Raw genomic sequence first — 27,606 nt, 5'->3', positions numbered from 1 at the left:
AATATAAGCCTGATATAGCTACTGTGTATGTGTTATAAAAATAAATTCTAGAATCATTTCTGTTACAATGATATCTATAATGTCTGTAACTGGAATGTTAAAATTTCATAAAACAGCTCTATATTTCTCCAAAATATTATATCCGGGTACAATTACACTTTTCTAAATACCGCCCAAATCTCCAGTTTCAACAATATGTTTTACAAATTGTGATGATACGAAGACAGTTTAGCAGCAACTGGAAGTATATGACATTGAAGGTTACGGTGAAATTACCTCTTATTTAAATCATTTCATAAAAAAAAATGTTTCGTTTCGTCAAAGCAGTTTAAAATAGATGATCTACTTTCGATTTCAAAAACTACAAGAAAATACAATTTAATATTTCGCCGATTTGTTTATTTCTCGAAAAATAAGAAATAAAATCGTTTAATCATTAGTAATTAAACAAAACAGTAAAAGCTTCTTCTCCCTACAATTTATCCGCTTACTGACTGCAAAATTCAACCAGTGTGTCATGAAACGCAGAATGGGTGTTAGTAGAGAGTTTGAGATTTCAACCTTCGCCTTCCCCTTCAACGTCTCTTGCGAAGTTAACGTATGAAGTTGAAGTTCGATAAAAATTCCTTGAGATTTCAATCTTTAGAATGGACCTTACTTTATTTAATCCGCCTATTCAATTTATCCGTAATTATGATCGGTTTTTTTTTTCGTGCATTTTGATATAAATTGTCCAAAAGGGCGGGGATTTTACAAGAGGTTTTAAATATGAAAACTAAATAAAAACATTTCTATTAATATAATTATCACATGGATATTAGTGCGATTACGGTAAAAAAAGCGAAACAATGTGAACGATGTAAAACCTCGTTGGTGTTGCTCCAAACATTTAGATTGTATGTAAAATGATGACAGTATACAATTAATATTTTTCAAACAAAAACATGCAACACCAACTATTACAAATGCATTTGTCGAAATACTTTGAAATTAAGTTAAATATATGCGATAAAGCAAACACAAAAGTTTAAAATTACATAAAAGACGCGTTTTACTTGTAAACACTCATAAACAATGTCCCTGATGAAAATCTAACCTATGTTGATAACATAAGCTAATATACATATGTTATGGATACATTTAACAAGCGAATTAAAACAAAAGTAAGATAGTTTCGTGATATTATACGTGTTGGCATCATGACGCTTTAAATGACTCTGTATAATGCCAAACTCCCTGACAGCACAATATCATCTTGCTAAGTCACCATGTGTCTAGCGAAACAATCAAGAAATGTTAGGAAACTGTCGCACAAAATACGATGTGGGCATATACATGTATTTGTTTGAATATACTATTTTTATAAGTAAAGCATGTGCAGATCGAGGAATTTCGGTTAGGGGGACACCAACTTTAAACAGGGGGTCACCGATTTCAGGGGGTGGGGGGGGGGGGGTCACATCGAGTTTCAAGACCGATTTTCTTTGTAAAATGTAAGAATCAAATGGGGGATTAACCCACAATGGCCCTCTGCAAGGCTCTGGGTCCGTGCATGTAAAGAATGGAGTTATCCCATACGTCTGACACAGGAAACTTCTCGCATCATGATATTATAGATTTGAAATTGTCTGATACCTCAAAAGAATTTTCCGTCTTACTAGTACCATTTCATGTTTATTCTTAAAACGCAACTGTCGTATAAAGTGTCAGACAGAAACGGATTGTTTTTATCTGGTAGTGAAAATAAATGTTCCACCAAACGATAATCGCGCGTTATTATTTATTTTTCAAGTAAAATGACTGTCATGCCGTGTACCTCCATCCAGATTTCAGTCTTTGATGCCGAGTATGTGGACAGAGTAGTTAAAAAAAGACTGAAGTTTTGACTTTCGTGATATCACATCTTCGGACGTTCAAAACTTCACTTCATACGACAAAAAGGTCAATCTAGTATAATCGATACCGCCTGGGGACACAAATATGCCGTAGAAGTTAAAGTTTGAACAAAATCTCAATGCTTCTCAAAATCAGTTGATAACTTCATACTTTCAAGTTCAATTCAATGTATTTAGTTAAAATTATTAGCAATACAAAACTTCATTATTCTTATACTTATTGATAGTGTTCCGCATCAAATTTAGTCTAATTATACATATGGATAATCGAATAACTTAATAAGCAGAAATCCTGAAACAAAACTATTTATTTCACAGGGTAATAAAGAGAAGTCTTAGGCTTACTTGATATAACATGGAAAACTTTGGTAGCAACGTGTGATATAAATAAAATACACGCATATCGGTGACGTTTTACCCAAAATATATATGAGAGACGTTGAAGGGTAAGGCGAAGGTTGAAATCTCAAACTCTCTAGTATCATGTTTTTAGCGACCTGAATGTAAGCAAATTATCCGCACCAGTCAAAATTCTAGAAAGGTTATGATTTAGAACGAAGTTATATGTAGACGTTTTCATTTTCGCCAATCGCGATTTTGCATCATTTTGATCTGGCCGATCTTCGTAGTATTTTTTTGGTAAACCGGAGTCCGTATTTTCAAACGCAAAGTCGTAGAGAAACTACGGACAATGCGTTGTTATAAACAGGTCACGTGCGTTCGCCGACAAGTGCCCAGAATTTAATAAGGATTCATCCGCGAAGTCACGCGGAAGAATTAACGTACACCACATATCTTATTCGGGTCATTTAAAATAAAGCTGTCATAATTTGATTTCACCTATGTAGTAAACTTTTTGATAAGAGACACTCCAATGCTTTCAGAGGTACACGACTCAATAAAATACTAGCAATATGTTCTAGAACTATATTTTGTCTTTCGCTGGACGTTACGCGAGCTTGGTAAGTCTGCGAAATTTATGAAATGCACATAATGATTTTAAAGATTATTCTTTGAAACGGGCAGGGTAACAAATGGATAATTTGACTAATAAGTCAATATGCAGTTTTGATTTGATATATGAAAATTATATTTGCTATTATATGACAAAAAGGCAAAAAATTAGTCACCATAAACATATGCGCAAATGTATTACCAAATCCAGCAGAATCGTTATTCGTGTTTATGCTTAATGAGTTACCGCGGAAGAAAATACGTGGCTTTATTGGAGTATTGTACAATTACACTTCATAGGTTTGACAGAGTACATCGTATATTGGTCATTTTAGATGGGATTGACATAACTGAACTTCATCCAATCAATGAACTCTTTGAAATTAGAGACAATCTAATGGAACTACATAAATTCACTGAGTTGTGAGGCCGTTTAATGAGAATGAGAAACCGGACAATATCAAGGACTCGCCAAACGCTTTCAGCGTTTAGCCGACTCAAAAAAAATGCTTGCACTGATCCAAGAAGTTCCTTGCTCCAGTCTGTTCGGAATCAATCAAGTGTTCCGACAGTATTGAAATACCAAGATCCTGTAAAGACCTGTCATGATTGTGGGCTTTGTCAGCAGTTCTTCAACAGGATCTCTATGATTCGAACAACATACACGTTATCGAGCTGACAAAATGTCTGACGAGGAGAAACATTCATGGTTTTGGCAGAAATATTGCATATTTTTACTGGTATACGTGAGAAAGAACTCTCTGGTTTGACTTTCACAGCCCTAGGGCATATGTTTAAAATAGAACTTCCATCCGCTTCTGTAACTCCTGTAGTAATTGGAGCAGTGGCACGAGCTCTTCCTATCGACAAGGAGGTGAAAGCGTGTTGAAAATTTGTTGGTATTTTACTAACACTACTAGTAAGACCCAAAAACTTAAAGCAATTGATAACGTTAGTACCAACTATCAAAGGGGTGTTACTAGAGCACTTAATATTTGGTACTATGAAAATAGACTGGTGCACAAGAATCAAAAGATGGTAAAGAAACATTAAGGACTGCAATCCAAAATAAATAGACGAATCGTTGGCACCTCTTATGTCTAAACGAAAGTCAGACAAACTGTTGATATCTGGTCTAGAATTCAGTGAAAGAAAAGCACTCTCTGGCAAAATGGTAATCGTAGCCCAGTATCCACCATTCCTATCATATGAGTACCATTTAGAAAATTACCTGATGCTTCTTTACCATGTCCAACAAGGGGTACTCGTCTAGGGCTACTTAGAACGTCTTGACTCCTATCTGCTCTGCGATGGAGTTTAAATCCTCCTTATCAGGTTTCTTCTCCTTTTCTTCATCTTTTCTTTTTATTTTTTTCTTTATATCTGTCTCTCCTGTTATTCCATCTTGGAATTTTCTCTCCATGACCACTGTCTACCACCACTACTTTCCTTGTATTCTTTCAGTTCTGTCTTCAGGCTCCCTGCATCTTACACATTTGGTCAGTCAGTTGTTGCAACTGCTCAAAACCGTACATTCTACATTTGTTGTAACATACTGTGTCTCTACTTTGGCTCGCTGAGTAGGTATATCAACTTTCTGTTGTGACCCATCAATATTAGCTGAGAATTTTATATCTTCCTCCATGGACCTTTACTCTCGCCTAAACCTGTTGAAATCGATATCCTTCTCAAATTTGTATCTAGACATGTTCCTTAATTCTGCATCTTCCAGACCTGACCTCAACATCTCATCTCGACTAGTCGACTATAATACCTGAACTATACTCAATAACCGCTCCTGTCTTAAACTGTACTCTGTAATTGGTTCACCTTTCTTCTGACACTCACTGTAAAATTGCTCTTTCAAGTTGTCTGTGGATCTTATATTTCCAAATATTCCATTCAAGGCATTCAAAATGTCTTCAACAGTTGCGAATTCACCTAAATGTAAGAGCGCACGATTTACATAATGTTTCCATACCCCATTTTGGTAAAGTGATTTCTCATCCCAACGGAAACTTGGTAACTCTGGTACACGTTGTATGTCTGAATAATACTGATTATCACACATAAAACGCGGAGGAGGTGGAATAGGAGGAGGATATTCCTTTTCTTGTCCAAGAAGTGTGAAAGGATTTATGCCACACGATAACGGAATTTTAATCTATTCTGGTTTCAGAAAGGTTTGGTTTTAAATAGAGGAAATAGGGTTTTGTAACCTGTTAGGTACATGAGGAGGTTTGGGATCAAGCCGCCTTTTATATTCCTTAATGGGTGTAGGTGTCACCTCAAACGTTACAGAATGGGTAGTCTATGGTGTACTGGCTAATTTTGTAACCTCGAACCTACAAGGTTTATGTAGCTGTGACACAAAGTATTGTAGGTCTGCATTTGAATTCAGAACGGAAGATGAAGTACAATCTGCCATCGTGGAAACAATTTAATAATGACTCTCAATTGTACAGTCAATCAAACAATTTTCCAACTGAAAATATAATAAAAGTTACTTAAAATTCAGTTTTCTTTACAATGGCCCTTTTGTACACCATTCAGTTAAGAATAAGATATAAAATTAAATCCAGTACTTCTAATAACTCTCTGCATGATTTGTTTATCTAGAACCTATAAATTCAGGAAGAATTTCCAAAATATGTTTAAATAATCAAAATAAATCACACCATACAGGCTATGCTGACAGGGTATGTATACAACTGTCAATTCTCAACAGCAGATATGGCACTTTAAGTAAATTCAAACTCAAAACTTTTGTCACATAAAATTTGAATATTTACAAGAGGCACTAATAAGACTTCACAGTATATGCACAGATACACAAGGGTAAGAAAATTTTTTAATTGTTACATAAAATTCAGGTTTCCAATTATGGCTCCAACACTCCACCATACAATATCACTCACCCATAAACTATGTCACTTGAAATTCAGGATTCCCACTTTTTCAACAAAATTTGAAAAATGTTACCTAAAATTCAGGTTTTTAACTATGACTTTGGGGTCTCCAACACTCCATCATACAAATCACTCAATTTCTCACAAATGGAACAACACCACACCATATATAATGTCATTAATAGCACAAATGATTATTTTCACTCTATTTCTTCAGTGTCTTTACCACTCCACTATAGATTTTATAGCAACTGCTGATATATGAACGTTTCAAATGTCTGTGCTCAACAGTAAATCTCACTCAATTCTATGTGGTCCACTGAATAAAGATTGGATTCCAAGTCTCAAAACTGACAAAAACAGCTATTTATTATAAAAGATTTCATTCAAATATACCTCAACGATATATTTTAAATGAATCTTTTGTCTGATATATCTTATCAAACACAGTATAGAAAACATAAACACCAGTTAAAACACCGTTTATTTATTACACTTTGATTTAATTATATTTTATTGCAAATATAAATCTAGAACAAGCAATAAATTGTACATATAACTCATTAAAATAAACACACATATGATGAAGATTCCAACATTAATGATGGTCCTCCCCTGAAATAAGTAATGTGACAAAATGATCAGAGTTGTGTTCAAGATAAATACATACTATTAGTAAGTAAACGTTTTATATGCAATATTTAATATTTTCTTTTGTGGGGAAACATACAAGAAAAAAACAACAAATATAAGCTATGAAATATATTTACTTCACTCTACCCTTCTATACCTTCAAAATTGTTGTACTTCCTTGACTGTCGCACTTCCAGATCTTTGCAAAAATGTCACGAAAACTTACACAATCAAAACTCACGGAAATCTACATAATATAACTGTGAACAGTTTATTATGTGAAAATAAACATTTCACAGTGACACTAAAATTCAAGCAAAATTCACGTTGAAATTATAAAATTGTACACGCAAATGTGCTAATTTAGAAATTGCAATATGTTTACAGCATTTTTCTATAACTGTAAACATTTCAGAGTTAAGCTACCACTACAGAGCTACATTCTGTTAACCGCACTGATATTGAAAACAGCTGTATTAGTAAACCAAAACTGTTTACAAGAACAAAATTGGCAAGATATCATAAAGGCGACAGCTACTTACTTACAAGCAGGTTCAAAGGTAAACATATATATCTGCTTGAAATATACCCTATCACTATGAACTACTACAATCGTGAAATCACAGTTTGAAATGGAACCAGTAAACTCTGCTAATTTATTGAAATCCTTACCTAATAGTTATAACTACAGACACAAAATGAATACGACAAATTTATATAACTTATGACGCTTCAATATTATGTACCTCCGGAACTCGAGGACGAGTTTCCAATTTTTGGGGGTGTATGTGACGGTACAGACATGGTAACGTTAGGACAAAAGATGTGTTAGGCAGCTGGTTAGCTCAGTCGTTAGAGCACTCGCTCTGTAAGTGAGGGGTTCAGGGGTCCTCAAACAAATTTCTTCAAATCATTTTGTTTCGTTTGAAAACATGATTGCCAGGGAGCTGGCCGGTTTTCCTTATATGGCTACATGGAAAACTTCAAAATACATTGGCAGTAATGATCCTTAGGTAAAGTTCTACCAAATTCCATCAAATTATTCATTCTTGTTAAAAGCATGATTGCCAGTATGCGAAGCTAGTTTTCCCTATATGGCTTTATGGAAGTATTTATACATCTTCTCTAAATCTGCTGGCCCAAGTTTAAAATATTTTGACATACATGTATATGTTCGTTTGGAGACCCTCTACCAAATTTATTCAAGTCTTTTGTCTTTGATGCGCACCAAAAACAAATTAAATGAACATATATATAGAAAGATCTTCATGTTGACCGCCATTATGTTTGTCAAAACATTCAGTTTTGGTAAATAGACCTGTATTATGCAATGTATCGTTCTCATTTTGAAGTACTTCATTAAAGTCTAAAGATATGCATAATATATATGTTGGTTTACCTTTTTACTTTTTTTCATATGAAATTGTATATAGAAATGTTTCCGTTTTGGTAAAATTTCATTACGATATCAGTTTTCAACTAGAAAAAGTGTTTCGTTTTTATAGAATAGACACGGTACTTGAGGATTGCTAAAAAATCGATAGGATTTGTTCTTAATTTTGACGTTGCAAATGTATTTATACATGTAGTTATTGCAAAATACAATTATATAACATATTGAAGTAATTGTTGAACAAATGAAGACTAAATTTGTTATCTGCAATTGTGTTCAGTATAGCCTAACAGTTTTATGTGAAATCATTATAAAGTAAAGTGCACTCAGTCGATGTACACTATCTCCTTACTGTGTCTATTTGTGCGAATGAATACTCTTTCAAACTATATACTCACATGCGATTTTCTTCCAATATTATCCAAACAGAATTCACCGAATCGGTCTGAACAAGGCAGATGCAGCGTATTAAATTCATTAAATTTCACGCCTGCAGTTCATTAATAATCTGACCAAATCTAAAGTTAATACACTTAAACTGATCAAAGCGAGCTGATATTTTTCAATTTATTTATTTGGGATTTAAGGCGCACCAACACAGTATAGGTTATATGGCGCCAAACAGGACTACAAATTTTGGTTCCACATCTCATTTACATCGAAATAAAAACATGAGGTATGGAATCAAAATTTGCATACCTGCTGGAATCACAGAGTTACTGCAAAACCAAGTGTTAAGACCCTTTTAGTCGCCTCTTACGATCATGCAAGGGTAAGGCATTGCAAAGGAAAGTAAGTATGCCTTTCTGCAACGGTACTGTACGGTTTGTAATCGTTGCTTACGCAAAGGATAGTTTTCGGTTTAGCTAAACAGTTTTATGTAAAACCACGAAAATGCACTCTGTTGGTATACATGATTTACTTACTGTGTCTATGTATAGACCCGAATAGTCTTGTGTCAACAATGTCTTTGCACCACTCCAAAAGAAATTCGTCTGAGGACACGTGCCATTTCCTTGCCACTTTTGTAGTCCAGTATTGTTCATCAGATTGATCTGAAAAGCCAAATGCATTGTATTGAATTCACTGAATTACAGTGTAATTGGTAACTCAGTCAAAGCATTTAGTATATCAAATTAATAAGCCCAACAAGTAGAAAATCAATGGACAAGTTGTCTAATATGCAGTTTTCGATTTCTATAGTGTTCCGTTAGGGCCAGCGCTTACTCCCTGTGAACGCAAAGCGCGAAGGTACTACGGTACGATGGCGAAACGCAACAGTACGATGACGAAGCGCCATAGTACGATGGTGATAACACGACATTACGATGGCGAAGCGCAAAAGTACGATGGTGACAGTCAGTCGTACTGTCGCGTTTCGCCATTGTACTGTCGAGCTTCACCATCGTAGTGTCGCTTTCGCTATCGCCATCGCACTGTCGCGCTTCACCATGGTAGTGTCACCATCGTACTGTCTCGGTTCGCCATCGTACTGTCGAGCTTCACCATCGTAGTGTCCCTCTACGCGATCGCCATCGCACTGTCGCGCTTCACCATCGTAGTTTCATTACCGTACTGTTGCGCTTCGCCATCGCACTGTCGCGCTTCACCATCGTAGTGTCATCATCGTACTGTCGCGCTTCAGCATCGTAGTGTCACCGTCGTACTGGCACGTTTCACCATCGTACTATCGCGTTTCGCCATCGCACTGTAGCGCTTCACCATCTTAGTGTCACTATCGTACTGTCGCGCTCAACCATCCTAGTGTCACCATCGTACTGTCATGTTTCACTTTCTTTCCTCTGTTTACTTAAGGGCCGGCTTTAATTAAACTCTGTATTGTATAGTATTGTCAAATCTGTCCAATGATCAAATAATTGGAACGCCTTTTATTAAAATGAATTTCACTAGACCTGATGTTATTCAAATGAAAATTCCCCTGCAGAGTGTCACTCAAATGAATATCATCTGACATGATGATATTAAAAAAATATCATACCTTTATATGGTTTGAAATGTACTTTTCAAAAATAGGCTCTGTTGGTCTATGGCTATTTTACATTTTTTTCTTGTGGAATAATAAAAACGAATATCACACAACCGCGTGTTATTTATGAACAAAATAACATTATATTCAAAATTAACCTCCCTGTGCACTGTGGAAAAATAAATGATAATGAATTTACACGTAATTAATTATTTTGTGAGAAAATGTTGTTTAATCAGCTCATATATTTCATTCTAATTAGACTAACAATGCTTTAATTATCACAACGATATAATATTGACGTCACGTCGACCTGATATTTAGCGCCATGTATACATCTAGAAATAGCGCTTACATATTTGATCAAATGTTTTACTTAATAGCATGTTTAAAACGAAATTCACATTGAACAACTGTCTTGATTAATTTACACATACAGTAAACCTCACCTATAAGGAACTCGAATATAAGGATCACTCGGTTATAAGGATCAGTTTTGAATTCTCCGATCTACTCCCTTCTTTAATCAATATAAAAATCCTCGGTTATAGGGAACTCGGTTATAAGGAACACTCGGTTATAAGGAACACATTTTCCTGTCCCAAAGTACGAAATTCAAAGGAAAACCCATCGGTTATAGCAAACAGACAAAATGAATATAAATTATCAAAAACCGGAAATAAACAGGAGAATCGCTGATGACGTCAGAGTAACGTCGGCATTTTCGGCACATAAATACAAATTATTTCATTTCTATGATCTACAGTTTGTTTATTCACAGATACGATAAAAAGACTATATGTAATATCACAATTAACATTTACCGAATACTAGACGATTATGTATTATGCTTCGGTCCTTAACGTATACTCGTAGAAAACACACTTGTGCTGTTTAGTTTATATCCCTACATTTGTAGAGACTCAGAAAAAGTATTATAACCAAATAAGACAACACGCTTTTTTCTGTATTTGAACATTCTAAGTTGAGGGTCACCAAAAAAACATGTCTGTTGAATTATTAATTATTGGACCAAACGTTTCTGACAGGTTTTCTTAATGTCTACTCTACCCATTTAGGATGATACAGTGAATTTCAAGAAGGCCACCCGAGGAATCCAAGTAACATTTTTGTAAAATTATTACAAAGTTGGGCTACTAATTTTAAATAGTAGATTTTTAAGTGACCAACAAATACTTATATGGAAAATGCCAACGCCCGCTGGTGGCCACGTTTTTGACGAATAGGAATAATTTGAATGAAGTTGATAGGAGGTCATCGATTGTACAATTGTTTAAAATTATCACAAAGTTCGCCTTGCAGTTTCTGACAATTTATTTTCTAGTTTTCACTGTATACATATGGCGACGTGCCTACACCCCTCGGCGTCAAATTTTTGACGAATTTGAATTAATTGAACAAAACTGGTAGAAGGCCAGAAAATTTTGAAATTTTCCATTCTATAATACTTTAGACAGGAATAAATCCATAGCCGTTAGCAGCCATGTTTTTGACAATTCTGCATGACTTAAACATCCTTGGTAGAGCGTTCTGAAGGAACGAGGACATATCCTATGATGATTTGCTTTTTTCTTTCAATTTGGCGGCCCCTAAGTGTAATCAAGGGAAACAGTTTGAACACCTTCAAAAGAACATCGATGCCGGATACATAAACTCCAGTAGAGACAGGAAAAATAAGTACTGATGAAAGACGGACAATAGGCGGACGGTGTAGAGTGATTTCAGTAACCTGCCACTAGTACTTTGCACTCAAGTGGGCTAGAAAGAAATAAACGTCGATTGTAAAATCTTACTAAGGATGTCTCTTCAAATTCCACGCAGGTATTTACTTCTGCCCAGCTCATCATTTTGCCATACAGTTGTTGAAAAGGTAAAAATATCCTCTCGCAAGTTTCTTGAGTTGAAATACTAGTACGTGTGCTAGCTAACTCTTGAATATTGTAGCCCGGCGAAGATTGGCTGCTTAGCAATAGGGGTGTCTCGCAAAGTACGTTCAAGTCACTCGCATTTATATGTACGCGCGGCATTGCGCGGATGTCTGATGGAACCTGACAATGAAGGAATACAATACTAAGTACCTAAAGTTTCCTGAAAAAAAATCGACTTTATACATGTATGTATTGCATCTTATACAGGGTTAAATGTATCGCAGCCTGCCTATTTGTTCGTAACATTCTGGTTCTTGGTACTTAGTGTTGTTTTCGACAATACAAAAAATAATGACATGGCCTTTAAGACCACGTCGCAATTCTTGTGTTCAACCTTCAACGATCGGACACTACGATTTCCTCTTTTAATATTTTTTGCGATATAGGAACATGTCACTCTTGATAGTCTGATGAAAAATAGCAAAAAAACCAAGCCTAGCTGATTCATTTTGAGTTTGGCTACCTTTACGGATAGAAAAAAATGCTGTTGGAATTACAAGCAGAATAATGCGTTTCTTACTTAAATATACAGAGATTTTATATGGAAACTATGAATAAAAATGTTTTTGTTTCATCAGTTGCTCAAGTTGAATCATAAATATCTGTGTCAATGACCGTTATTCTTAACTAGTAATACATACTTGCATTTAGTGCACCTGATAATATAGTCTGGCTACCGTCTAAAATCTATTCATTTTTCAGAAAATAGAATAATTTTTGTTATATATTCGCTCTAATTATTACCTGTGTTTTGAGAAAGCTAGGGACATAATTATAGAAATTTGAATAATATATACATAGTATCCGCATAATATACGTCTAAAAGATATACAATGATATAATGACATACCGTTCCATTTCCTGTTATTCCTTCGCACAAATGGTGACAATTGTTGTTGAAAATACTATATGATTTTTCACCAACTCGTAGTAGTGCATCTTGTATCATTTTTTCTATTTCGGCCGCTCTGTGTAAGATTTTTTTAAATGGAAAAAAAATAAAAATGCAAGTATCACAAACGTTCTGAAATATTTATATAGAATGTTATTGTACTTAAATATGTGTTTCATTTTTGTGTTTATAATTATACTATACTCAAGCTTTTAGATTTCAGGTAAACAGTTGTTATAGAGATAAATATATCGCATAAATGTGTTCGTATATGCACCATAATTTCAGTGATCTGTCTCCAATATCATTTACTATCATGTGACTAATCCTTCGATACCAAATCCTAATAACCTAATTCCCTAACATACTAAAGTCTGTCCCACCAATCTGGTTAACATCATTTTTAAAATTATGATATGCGTTATGATGCCCTAAAGTATGTTTTTATATAGCACAGATCCATATCTCTAGGCACTTTTTTCATTTTTCAAAATAATTTGTTTTTGAAGTTGATATGTTCATTTTTGTATTTTTCTCCATAGACCGTAATGCTAAATGACGTCGCGTCCCTTCTTGTATATAAACAATATGGCGGCGCCCTGTAATACTTTTTTAGGGGACAACTCAAAATTATCGACGTTTAAATGTATTAGAAAATAAAATTCGGGCCGAGTTCACACTGTATTGCTAAAAAAGTCTCACTGTTCTTTTATGAATTCAAATAATTGTTATTAATAAAAGATGATACGGGGAACAATTGGCATGTTTAACTTCCAGTGTTACAGAGTAATTTAAACATATTTTTGTTGTTTGAGTATTAATTAATCGTTAGTAGATCAAAATGTTTTTAAGAGCTTCACTAAATTTGGGTCGATTTTAAGATTAATGTTACCCGTAAAGCAGAAAAAGGTAGAATCTCTTACCCTTTCTCATGTCCAGCTTAATTTCCCCTCGTGCGTATCTAGGTCGCCATTATTTACGTTATGAATTGTTTTTATTTGTTTTTTAAATACTTAAATATAACTTGCCTACCTGCAAATTTTGAAAAACAAAACAAAAGGACATATCTTAGATGATGCCGCTTTGAACATTCTCATGAACAGAATACGGCCGACAAGATTCCCGACTCCCGGGATAAACCACCTGACATAGTGGAAGAAACACTGGTATTTATAGTCCCGAATTAAATAGCGGATATCAGTTACTTGATATTTTTATGACGAAGTTTGTCTTGATAACTTTGTCATTTAATCTTTTTCTTTATAAAAATCTAAAATAGATACTGAATACACAAATCGCCGGCCGGTGTAACGTTGTTAACTGACTCCCATAGAATAATGACCCCCCGGTCATTATTTTATATAGAATAATGACTCCTATCTATAAAATACTGACACCCCCCCCCCCCCCCCCCCCCCCCCGATTTTATGTATAAAATATTGACCCCCACCTAACCTAGTACTAACATACTCTTTATCAATTCAGGTCACTGTCGTATTTCTATTGCTTATATTTGTTGTTGTTGTTGTTGTTTCTGCTGCTGCTGCTGCGTCTACAGCTGATACAACAGCAGTATATCTTAGAGGCCCCGCTAAGAAATAAACGTACACCTATAGAAAAATGAAATTCAAAAGGGTTTTCATTTGAATTATCATTGTTGTACATAAAGAGAAGTATTACAATAATAGAAGATATACCTAAGTCGTTTCACGGTTACTTTAGAAATAGAGAGAACCGATATTTAGGCTGGAGGATAATTTGGTTTTGTTTACAAACAGTGTATTATCATTTTTTATTAGTCATCTGAAATGATTCTGGTCATGTTTTCTTGATATCAATTGAGATCATCCTTTAGAAATAAAGCAAAAGCCTCACCATACAAACTTTGGTAAGAGATTTGGCCTACAGAAAATGATTCAAACCACTTGTCACTTACAGTGATTTTGCTTAAGTATTTGGTTGGAGTTGCCGAGTGGTTAAGGTCCTTGACCCCTAATCCAGCGGCCCGGGTTCGATTCCCGCGCGGGGAAGCTGGAAATTATGAAACATATGTTTCCCACTCAACTAGAGGAGTTCTGGTAAGCAACCCAGTGTTACTAGATTGAAACCCAGGCATCCTCGCCGCCTGAAAACTAGCCAATTCTGGCTATCTAAATGTGGGCGTTAAACTGAATATGAATAATATGGATATGAAAAAATTTATGAAATAGAAAATAAGGGTCTTACCGTGATTTTTGTTCACAAACAGCAATTACATTAACGTTACGTTAAGATTTTGTAACGTTGAAACTTTTGTTACGTCGGATGACGTTTAGGCTACTTCAGTGATGCACGCGATGCAAATATATGCTTCTATCGCATTTTGTGAAATATTTCACGGAAAAAGCCCCTTTTTTATTTCATTAACTAGTTTGGAATTTTCATAGCAAAAAGACTGCGTAAGTCGTTAGTAAACTGAATCGTTTTCCGTCAACCAAATCGTCCATCTATGCTCGTATGGTGCTCGTATGGTGCTACTCTAAGATCAAAAGAATTTTTTAGAACATTTAACGCCCATCATAGTGACATTTTATGAAATTTCTGATTAACAACACTGACATATCATTCTGTTTACCTTGTCAAGAGCATCTTCGAATAAAAATGGTCATGCTTAATTTTAGCTAGTTGGAACCGAGTTTGAAACAAATAGACTCAAGCGTAACAGATACAATGCATTGAAAGAATGATAAGCACGATCTGGCAAAGTGCAGTTTGGTAAATGGAATTTACTTTCATTGCGGACATCTCGCTCACCAGAATAAACTACATGATCCTTGTGTAAAAAAAGCTTATGTCTTTCCGAAAGAAAAGTAGCAATAAACAAGAAGTCAATAAAGGATAGGAGCGAAAGTAAAGAGATATTGACGGTTGCCTCAGTGACTGAAATCTTCTACTCCGCATGTCCAGTCATTCTATGAAGTTTCAACGTTAAAATGGTTGTCAAGTTATTATTTGGAAAAAGGTTTCATGTTTAAGCCCCAATGACCTTGACCTTGATGGAGTGACCAAAAATAAATATGGGTCATTTTCTCTGCATGTCCAAAGATTCTATGAAGTTTCAACATTCTGGGTCATGGGGTTCTTAAGTTACTAATCAGACATCGTTTTCCAAAGAGGTCATCTACTCCGTAAGCCCTATCCCTGTTAACGTTGTAGATTCTAGGTCAATAAATTCTACAATTATTGACCTTAAATAGTTTTCTATGTTCAGGACTCTGTTACCTCGACCTTTGATGGAATAAACCCAAAATAAATAGGAATAATCTACTCTGTAAGTCCAATTATCCTATGAGCTTCAACATGCTTGTGCAAGTGGTTCTAAAGTTATTGATCGGAAACGGTTTTCCATGTTCAGGTCCCTGTAACCTTTGGTGGAGTGACCCTAAAACAATAGGGATCATCTTGTTTTAAGCCCTAACACCCTATTATGTTCGAAGGATCTTAGTCAAATGGTTCTCCAGCTACTGATCGGAAATGAAGTGCGACGGACGGACGGGCGGGCGGATGGGCAAAAACAATATATCTAAATTAATATTATGAATATTGGCAAATTAGTTTTCCATGCATTCTAAGTCTCAGATTATTAAGAACTGAAGAAAATGTTCTTTGGAAAAAATTCATATGGAAGAGAGCAACTGTTAGTTATGTTACAGTCAGAATAATGATATGATATACATTTAAACCAAAAACACACATGTACCATGCTAAGCTCATAATTATGACATGAGGTTAGTTAAGGGACATTACTCCACAAAATCATCCAATAATAGCTAAAACGAAATCATATCACGCACATTCTTACCAAGTATCGACTCGATATCTGCATGCATTATCAAAATGTGTATAATGTCAAATGCACTGACACTGCCAAAGCATAATATACAATTTTTCTTAAACATCATTTCACCTTAGGGAATAAAGTAAGTTATTGATCAACAAGAAATATCTTTAAAAATGATGGTCGGCGAATTGTAATAAGGAAAGAAGTTTATGAATTTTTCATCTAACATTCATCTTTCATCTAACATTTTTCAAATTGCAAAACTAAACACCGCACTTTAACAATTTAAATGGTTCTCTTTTAATATTTCGCAAAGGTTTCGTAGGGTTGCAATTTTGTTTCGTTTATCCTTAGACGAATAATTACAGCAGTAGTTTGATGAAGATTCATGAAGCGGTTCATGAGAAGAGGTCATTACACGTGTTTATATTTTTAGCTAAATTGGTCCCTATCCCAATTTGTAACAAAATAGCAGGAGACCTTACGATATTGTTACACATCGAGTTTGATAAAAATCCATTACATTTTAGTGGTTAATGCGAAGAAAGGCATATCTACTTTAAGCTATAGTGGTCCCTAATAGGGCCCAAGTTCCTATATAAATAAATTTGGAAGAGGACCTTATAATGATGCTCCAGACCAAGTATGACAAAGATCCACCAAGCTGTTCATGAGACGCTGTATAAAGGCATTTCTAGTTTTAGCTCTAGCAGCCCCTAAAAGGGGTCAAATGTCCCAGCTGAACAAAGTTGGCTGTGGGCCTAATAAAGATGCTACAAATCAAGTTTGATTAGATAACATGAGAAAAAATCAATTAAAGGATTTTTTATTTATTATTTTTATTTATTTCTAAAATAGGCCAACTGATCCCGCTTTAACAAATGCATATTCGCTATTCATGAATCTTTGGACAATGACGTCACACCTATAAAAATGTGAAGGTCAAGCAAAACATACAATTGTAATTATTTCAATATTTCTGTTTCATAAGCAAAGTTTGACCGTAGTCATATCACATAGATAAACTGTATGCAGCGTATCTTCATGTCAGTGTAATGAGATTCAGTCATTATATAGCATATACATAATAAAACAGATTTCAACTGAGTTCAATATTTGCATACCATACTAAAGAAAAATATTCATATATAATAAATCAGTTAAATAATTTATAACAAATATATCAAAGCAAACAAGTACTCATTTTAATATGCAATCTGAATAAGTCACAAAAGCAAGAAACCTTTTCATATACAGACGACACTCTTTTAAAAAGCACTTCTCTACATAAAAGACTCTTATCACACCCTTATTCATGTGATACGCAGACCGTATTCAGCTCTTTCTTTAATTTGATATGTGTTGGTATTTGAACAGGTTTTTATCATATTTATTAAACTTACTTATCATTTTGAGATATATCAATATTCTTGCTAAATATACTGAGCCAAAGTTAGCTTTAAAACTGTGAACAGCGTCGTTTAGGATAAACGCTTTGTCTACATTTCACTCAGCGTAGCACAATCAACAGAGTGAAAGAAATTGACACTCTCGTCCAATCAGGCAGAGTGTTGCATAAATCTTCCATTTTGATAAATTATCTATAATGCGTTATCAAGTAGTTTGATTTGCAAACTGAAGTCACGTGGCATAGGTAACGAATTCGTTCTTAGACGGCGTTCGCCGAAAAACAGTTTCCGATGTTCTTGCCCATTGACCTTGAGCTTTGATAGAGTGACCGAAAGATCAATAGCGGTCTGCTTTTTCTACTCAGCATTTTCAGTCATTCTATGAAGTTTCAATTTCTGGACCAAGAGGTTCTCAAGTTACTGATCGGAAGTGGTTTTCCATGTTCATGCTCCTATGACCTTGACCTTTGATTGAATGACCCCAAAATCAATGGAAGGCATTTGCTTTGCATTTGTCCAATCATTCTATGAAGTTTCAGCAATCTGGCTCAAGTTGTTCTAATGCTATTGATCGGAAATAAAGTGTCACGTATTCTGGCTATGTGACCTCCAACAATCAACGGGAGTCATTTACTCTACCTGTATACTCACCCTATCTATGATGTTTCAAAATTCTGGGCCAAGTGGTTCTCAAGTTATTAATCGGAAATGGTTTCCCATGCTCAGGACATGGTGACCTTGACCTATGATGGAGTGACCCCAAAAACAATAGTGGTAATTTTCTCTGTAAGTCCTAACATTCATTGACGTTTGAAAGTTCTAGATCAAAATGTTCTCCATTTATTGATCGAAAAGTAAGTGTGACGAACGGACACAAAACCAATATATTTGCCCCAGTAGAGGGAAATGTAAATATATTTGACTGTGCAATCGCAATTAAATTCATGATTGGAACATAATATTAATGTATTCTTATGCGTATTTTAAGTAACTTGCTAGTGAAGTTTCGTCTACACTGGCTCTTCTCAGAAGTACTTTTGAATTAATTTTATCATTATAAAATCAAATGTAATTAAACTACAAAGAACTTTTAATATATACCCAAATAAATCATAAATATTTTATCATGAAAGAAATGGATGCACTGAATGAGTAATTCACCTATTTACTATCACAAGTTCAAATGTAAATTTGCTGTAAAGTTTATTAATGGAAAGACTTACTCGTTTTTTAAGCTTTTGATACGATATATTTGTGAACCTCTTTCAACGTCAGAAATGCAGTCAGTTCTTACTGCCACCTGCCCCATCAAATATTCCAATACACTATACAACATGCCGTTTCTTGGATTGGTGCTATAATGAATGACTCGACCGTGACCTTTAAGATAAAAAATCCCAACATATTTTAGTGTGAACAAAACAGTTACAAATGCCATACTATAATGTTATTAGTTTAAACATATTTTTATTCCGAAAAGCATGAAATATTTACAATACAACATTCCAGGAATTGGACAGAAAGCTGTATTAGCTTACAGTTGTCCTCTCCTTAATGTAATGTAATTCCTCTCTTATGATGTTATTGATCAGGTAATTTCATATTTGCCTTGTTATTTGTCCAAAGGTTGTTGTATTGGCTCTAGGCCGTAGGCCGAGGACCAATACGACTGCCCAAGGACAAATAACTAGGCCAATGTGAAATCACGTGATTAATGATAATATTATTATTCAACTTTCGACTGTTGGCGGTAACACCATAAGAACTCTGTGAGTTACCTTATTGCAGCTATGTATACACGTTCAGGTGAAAAATCTTGATATGTTGTTTTAAGATATTTTAGAAAGCATCATCATTCTTGACAGTAAAACAGAATGAGTTGTATTTTTGTGAGAATAATTTTGAGAGATATTTTTGATGCGACATAACCAGCAGTATTAAACTGGAACTTACCTTATTTTTTATTTTTTTATTTATTTATTTTTTTTTTCGGGGGCCTCCGTGGCCGAGTGGTAAAAGTCGCTGACTTCAAATTACTTGCTCCTCATCGATGTGGGATCGAGCCTCACTCGGGGCTTTGAATTCTTCATGTGAGGAAGCCATCCAGCTGGCTTACGGAAGGTCGGTGGTTCTACCCAGGTGCCCGCTCGTGATGAAATAATGCACGGAGGGGCACCTGGGGTCTTCCTCCACCATTAAAGCTGGAAAGTCGCCATATGACCTATCATGTGTCGGTGCGACATTAAATCAAAAAAAAAAATATTTATTTTCTTTAGTGAGTATCTTATCTTTTAAACTGTGAAATAAACTGATTTAAGGTATTGGACCCGTAACTGGGTACTCCTTTTTGAAGAGTATTCAATTCCTACCATAAACCTACTTTGACTGCAATTTTCAGAGGGCGTAGAACCAATTTTTCCCCCATATTTTCCTTTTTTCTAGTAAGTTTTTACTTCTTTCAAGACTTATTATGGATGTATTGTAAAAAGTGGAACATTTTCATTTAATTGGCGATTTCTTGCTGTTCAAAGTGAATTTACCTCTGAATCAGGAGGGTAGAGTTAGACATCTCTAAAAATACTGAGTTGCCTGCGGTAAAAGCTCTCTATTTTGCCTTTATTCTTTAGATTACATATTGTGGAAGAAATGCAGGTAGGTTTTACTTCTGTCCCAAGGTATTTTTTTTAATGAAGTGAGCAAAATTCAAAACAGACCCACAGGATTCGACCTTAATTTTTCAATGTTGGAGTTAGAATTCTGCCTCATTAAATCAGTTCACTCTAGGCACCCTAGAAAAGAAAAGATATTTACAGTTTTATTTTGTGTTTTATAATGGTTTAACAATAACTTGATGTTTCTTTTATCATAATTAATGCTGTAATGAATTATCTGCAAACGTTTTAAATAGCGGCCATCACATTGAAATTTGTCTCTATTTGAGCTTGAGGAAATACCATAAATTATACAAAATTTGCAAAAAAATGGGCACGGTAAAAATTGTTTAAAATTTGCAACACAGTGCAAAACATGTTCAACTTTAAGAATATACCAAGCAAATGCCATTTTTTAAACATTACTATTAAGGGTCCAATACCTTAATGTCATTAAGGCTGCAGGCATTTTAGTGAGTATCTTATCATTTGAACTGGGATATAAACTGCTTTAATGTTATTTAGGCTGCAGGCAATGAGACACAAAATTGTACACATATGTGTTGATCAAGATAATACAACTAACCAAGCTCATATTATACACCCCATGCCTTGTTTAATTCTTATCCGGAATGGTTTGCAGTTCAATTGACACTCGTGTTTGGCCAATTTATTCATCCACTTCGCTTTTAATTTATCATTGCACAAATAGTCCAAACTATCAAAATGTCTGTTAACGATAAGGCTCCTCCTTTAAATTAATTGTCAGAATTTCTGACAGGAAACACTCGTTTGTACACAATACCGAACAAGCGAAAGTATTTTTGTAATATATAAAGACGTACATCGATATCGTACATTCGCTCCGTCATACTTGGTTATTACATGAACATGTAAGATGATATTTTTGTCAAAAATGTGAAAAAAATGTTGTAATTTAAACTTTGGAATATCACGCCGTGGGTTCGATCCCCGGCCGCGTCATACCAAAGACGTAAAAAATGGTACTAGCAGCTTCCTTTCTTGGCGCTCAGCATTAAGGGGATAGTGCTAGGACTGATTAGCCCGGTGTCAGTATAATGTGACTGGGTGGATAATCTTGCCACGTGTCTACAGCGTGATATTCCAGTGAGGCAGCACTATAAAGTTGGGCATTGTGCTCATTTCTACAAATAGACACTGTCGTTTATATGACTGAAAAATTGTTAAAAAAAGACGTTAAACCGGAACACACACACAAACATACTCAATTATGCTTTGTATTAGCTCTACTTGTTTCATATGATGTGTGCAACTGATCTTATACAGTGTGTAATATTGTAAAGTTGAATAATATCTTGTAAACCACAACTTATTATACTTATTTATTTAGTCATTCATTCAATTTTGACCTATGTCTAACTGTATCGACAGATTGTATTAAAATATTAAATCAATCACAGTTACAATCGGTGGGATCATCATAATATAGTTTTGCATTGATGGCCAATACAGCATTTACATCTGATCATTTATTTTTTGTTTGAGCTTAATTAGTACTCCGTATATGTTATATTTTCAATGGAGGTATTTTTTAGAAATTAATTTTCCTAATAGCAGACAAACCAAAATCTAGTTATTTTAGTAGTATGAATATAGTAAACATACTTCGCCTAAAAATTATATAAATATATTGTATACTGTTTTTAAAGAATCGTATTTATCTGAAACTCATTAGAAAAGTAAGTTTGAAAATTTGACATTCTTTTTCTTTGCCTAATCTTGTTTGCACTGAAATATATGAAAACAGAGAGAGCATGCAGTTCTTAAACGTGCCTTAAGGTTCAAATTTAGGAAATATCCCGAAATATTTTAAATGAAATCATAAAACTAACTAACTAGATACTTATATTGAAATTAACGGTCTCTCAAATACTTTTGTATTAAATATGGAATATGTGTGGAGGGGTGGTGGGTGTTGATATCTGTATGCATTATAAAATCTGGATCTGTTCAATACCCGCATCACGTAAGTTTTAATGATTTCTACCATTTAACACATATTTTACATAAAAAGTAATACCGTTTCCCCTCATCATTCTGAAGTTTATATTGTCAGATGTAAAATTATCAAATCACTCCATTTTATATTATTTCAAAAATGACAAAAAGGTGCCGATTGTGACAATCAAACAGTGAAAACGACAAGTTATCAAAATTGTTGCAAATGCATCTGCTATCCAACAGGTAAAACAGATAGAAGAAAGAATATAAGATTATTTTACTGGTGCAGATGGGACTATTAGGCTCTACCGTAGCTTTTTTTCTGCGTTTAATAGTTAACTGGGAGCCGGATATTTCCATCTGCACCCACCACAAGTGACTGATTTTTGTTCTTGCATGCCATATTCAACAAATAAATTCAAACAAATTATTTTCTTGTAGTACTTTTTTCTTAAAGTAGAGTATTAACAAAGCGAGAGATCTTTATGTTCATAAACAGGTAGTACGAAAACAACGTAATAGTCCCGATTTTGTTTTTACATCTGCAGTGAAACGTTATCGGTTTTATTTTTCATAAAATGACAGGGTTTTTTAATCGAGAATATGTTTTAAGAATCAAAGAGAAATAATAAAGTATTTGATTATGATTCGTTTTTTGGTTGCGGGTTTATCCCGCTACCAAAGTTAAAGTGTATATCATCTTTATTTGATTCCAAATCACATCCAAAGGATGTTCATGTGCTTCACAAAATAGTCCCATTCATGAACAATGCGGATGAATTTTCAATGAACAAGCAGTTCTTATTCAACCTGTATTTACTGGCACTGACCATTTAGATTATATAAGATCTATCAATGATAAGGTATTCCGGCCCATGGTTACATCACAAGCTGGGTCAGGCAGAGTTCATCTTAGATATGAGGCACATTAAATTTGTATTTGTTTCTCATTCATGTATATTCATAGACTAGCATTTAAACAGAAATTAAATCTACCAAAAACCCGCAACCATCAGACATTTCAAGGCTTTGATTTTTTTATTTTAATAAATGAAATATATTTTCGGTGTTAATGCGAAATGAACGATAGAATAGGATCTGCAAACCCATGAATCGCGCTCTAGTGTTTATTTTGCCGATCCTTTTCTGTCGTTCATTTCGCATGAACACTGAAAAAAGTTTAATTTGTTATATCTATATTGTATTTTCTTTCCATTTGCAAACAGAATTAAATTATAAATTGTACACATTTTGTTTCATTTAAAGTTAAAGTCAGTTAAACTGCGACGTCATCTAAGAAACGTTCTCCCTGACTATACGCGAACGTCGTCAAATCAGCGGTCTGAGATCATTAAGCAGACTGTCACGCCTTTCTTTGTGCTGTTCATACGAAATGAACGTCAAAATTGTTAAAGGACCAGAATAGGGCGAATGTAAGTACACAAATATATAGTTCGTTATACGTCATTTACAGCTCACCCGGTGTGTAAAAGAAAGTAATTTTCCAGTACCGTTGAAATCTCTATAAATCTCTGGTATGCAAGAAGAAGCATTTCTTTGGTGAATAACGGTTTGGGTAGGAGGAATCGAACAAAAGTAAACGGTTTAATTTAGTATATGCAACGGTTTGGATAGCAACTGAATTAGCATGATCTATTGATTAAACCAGGTACAATCACAGTAACTGATGTCTCCTTAACATATTTCTAGGAAATCAGTGTGCCCTTGTATAAAATCCAGTGAGTTGGTTTCGCAGTGAATTGTGAAAAAAGGTCAAATATCGCCGACAATATAATCCAGGTATAGAAACATCTAAGCATAAAGACAGACCCATGTATAAATGATCCGAAAATAACACTGTAACTAATTATCTGTGTAATAAAGATTTATTTCCGGCAAAATATATGACCGAATAAGTATTTCTTAACAAATTTTAAACATGTTAAACATAAAATATGAGTGCCAGACCGGTGCTGGTTATGTAAGTCATTCGTTTTTGAAAATCTGGGGTCAGTCAAAAGTCAGTCTACCGTTTCCAAGATGATTTGATATAAAACGACCTTGTAAAGTTCATTGTATACCATATTTGTCAGTTACTTTTTAGGAACAGCGGTCAGTAAAAAGGAACAGAAACTAAATTAAAAAGCGATTAAAAAGCGTTATCTTGTTATCTCTCCTTCTAAATTAAAAGTTTAAAGAATACACAGGGCTACTTCCAAATCCGTTCTTAGGCCGTGGCGTACCGATTTGGTATTACATGTGAGCTTTTATATCAGTAACATCTAGTAGGAATTTATTGAAACTAGAGATAATATTAAATTATTTGAAATATGGCATACCATAACTCGAGTCTTTTTTCGCAAAGTTATGCCACCTTATCAAGTTTTTTTTTATAATGTTTATATTTCTACGCAGATTTCTCGGTGACGCCAAGTTAAAATGAATTAAAACTTCATGCATTAGTTTACAGTAATGATCTAACATGCAGTAAACAAGTTTCATAACTCTGTTTTTGTTTTGTGGCAAAGTTATGCCGCTTCTTCGACTTAAATCTTGGTTAAGCTATTTTACTACTGTTTATATGTTGGGTTTCACTGACCACGTGTAAAAATAAAATAAAAGTTACACACATGTTTACTGTGATTATCCGACATGCTGTGCTTAGGTTCCTTGATTCTGTTTTGCTTTTTCAAGAGGTTAAGCTATTTTATAATCGGCAATTTTTAGGCAAGTTTTTGTATGTTAGTAGATATCTTATTAAACAATATAAGAAGAGAAAGGTCTATGGTTTTCATATAAGTTTAAGCAAGATTGCTTATGTCACTGATTCATTTATTTAGCTTTCTTTAGTGTACAAATAAAGACATTACAAAAATTACTACGCTGTATTCATTTACTAATCGCTGTTCTGAAATATAATGGTAACTGACAAATACGGTAGACAAATGAACTTCAAATGGCCGCCGGTTTCCTTTTACCACGCCAGTATTTGGCAAATTCAACCCATATTTTTACGGGCTTTACAAAAATGAAAACTGTCTTAAATTGTTACATTAACTTACCTATTTTAACGTTAGTATGTTTTCAATGAATGTCATTACTAGTTTTTTGTAAATAAGTACAAGAAAATTGTAATTGCCATGACAATTTTTTTTCTTAAAAATGATTTTAACTAATTTCAAAATGAATGCAAAGGTAGAAATATAATGTTCCGTATCAGTATCTCAATGTTTTATTTTGCCATGGAATATGTTTTAGATCAAATTATCCTCGAGACGATAAACTAGCCTGTAATCAACCAAAGTGTTTCAATAAACGAATTATTTTGGATCACTTGCACCGGCCTGACACTCAAACGTATCTACACTCTATGCTTTTACGTGATTTTGACCTACCTATCAGGATATTTAATGCTTCAGTATGAAAATGTTCCTGAAATAAATCCTTTATTACATGTAACACATTTTCACACATTAGTAATAAGAATACGTAGTTACAATTTTAATTTTTGGATTATTTATAAACAGTTTTAATTTGGTATAATTTGGCCAAAATGCATGTCAGAATTATGGGATCTGACCCAGTGTGGTTTGTCACTGACCAAGAAAAAAGGTAAGATTAGCTATATGTATTTGAATGCAAAACTTAACCAAAGTGTGATGCCAAGGCCAACGCAAAGGTGAGTAAAATAGCTCGGACGACTATTCTTGGAATAGTCGAGCTAAAATGCTTCTTCTTGTTTTTAAACCGTATTTTTCTGATGATACAAATGCTAGAATCATCATTTTAAAATTTCGTTTTCACTTTTTGATTAATCAGTGCTTTTTTATCACTTGATAATTTACACTGGATTTATTTACCTATTTTATATCAAATGATTTGAACATTAGAATCATGAGTGAAAACAGTATAAATCTTTATGTAAAAAATATGTGTCAAAACCAGAAAAACTTGCGTGTTTCTTTTGTCTTTTTTTCATTCCAAACACACGGCAACAGTTGTAGTTACCATACAGTGATGCCGAAAAGCAAAGATATCCTTTAAAGACCGTTTTGTTATTAATTTGAAAAATGAGACTGAAATTAAATTGAAGTAATTTTTTTCGAGAACAAAATGTTATTTTGTGTTAAACATGAATCAAACTTTCCGAACATGGTACTTCCAGATGTTTTAAGTGTTATAAGATCAATCTCCAAGTTGCTAAAATTTGGTAATAAATGTTCATTTATTTTATGCCTGTGTTGACATAGCTCCTTTACTTTCCGAACATGGTACTTCCAGATGTTTTGAAAAATACAAAATCAGGTTTACTTCAAGCCTACCCTATGTAAATAAATGTTTGCTATCTGGTGCTTTAGTCCTGTTTTGTATAATAAATGCACTTTTACTCACCAATATAAATTGAACAATGATAGTATATTCCACCATGCCGTTCAAAGTAAAGTCTGTCTCCTATCTCAAGATCGGCCAGTGATAAGTATTCTAAGGCTTTAAGTAGCATTGTCTCTCAGTCTCTGATCTGAAACTACAAATAGCGAACTTACACATAGCTAAATGTTTCAGTATGCTTAAATGAGAAATATCTGTCCAACTCGCATGGGAATTTTCTTAGTCGACAAAGGGACATTGTTTGAATCAAAATCGACTAACAGTTATCTCAACTGATTATTTCAGTATGAAATGGGAATGAGGAACATTGTGTTAAATTTCAAGCCAATGCATATAGTTATTACTGAGAGACAGCTGCATTCAAAACTTAAACCAATTTTTCTATGTCAAAAATATCATTTTTAGAACTGGATTCAACCAAGAGTTATCTAACTGGGTTTTGTGCGAAGTTCCGATGACTTTTGAGCATTGTGTCAAGTTTCAATACAATAAATATAGTTGTTACTAAAATAAAGTTTGATAGGTAGTTGCACGAAAATTCTAAGTTGGGAAACGGCTATAACGTGATAAGTATTTAACCAAGAGTTATCTAATTCGTAGCTCTGATGACTGGGAAGTATTATTCGAAGCCTTATGTAAAGTTTGAATCCAAAAATGCATTGAGTACTGATTTATGAACTTGCTTACAAAACTTTAACCAAGGTGTGTCGCTGACGCCGACGCCCGGAATAGCTCTCAGTAT

At 34.2% G+C, this 27,606-nt stretch overlaps 1 protein-coding gene across 1 annotated transcript in view; it reads right to left on the bottom strand.

Moving 5' to 3' along the window:
• The window catches only part of LOC128551847 (uncharacterized), a 34,357-nt gene extending 7,417 nt beyond the window's left edge, over positions 1-26,940 (bottom strand). Inside the window, exons 1-5 of the mRNA XM_053532767.1 lie at positions 26,868-26,940; positions 19,065-19,221; positions 12,571-12,688; positions 11,586-11,840; positions 8,711-8,839 (exon numbers count right to left, since the gene is read on the bottom strand). Of these exons, the coding sequence (XP_053388742.1) occupies positions 8,711-8,839; positions 11,586-11,840; positions 12,571-12,688; positions 19,065-19,177 (615 nt within the window). The 5' untranslated portion in view covers positions 19,178-19,221; positions 26,868-26,940. The remainder of the gene's footprint in view (positions 1-8,710; positions 8,840-11,585; positions 11,841-12,570; positions 12,689-19,064; positions 19,222-26,867) is intronic.
• Positions 26,941-27,606: the final 666 nt, after the last annotated feature.

Source organism: Mercenaria mercenaria, unplaced genomic scaffold (genome assembly GCF_021730395.1).
Source record: "Mercenaria mercenaria strain notata unplaced genomic scaffold, MADL_Memer_1 contig_1758, whole genome shotgun sequence".
Taxonomy (NCBI): Eukaryota; Metazoa; Mollusca; class Bivalvia; order Venerida; family Veneridae; genus Mercenaria; species Mercenaria mercenaria.
The sequence above is the reverse complement of the archived record's forward strand: the minus strand, read 5'-3'. Positions and strand labels throughout refer to the sequence as shown.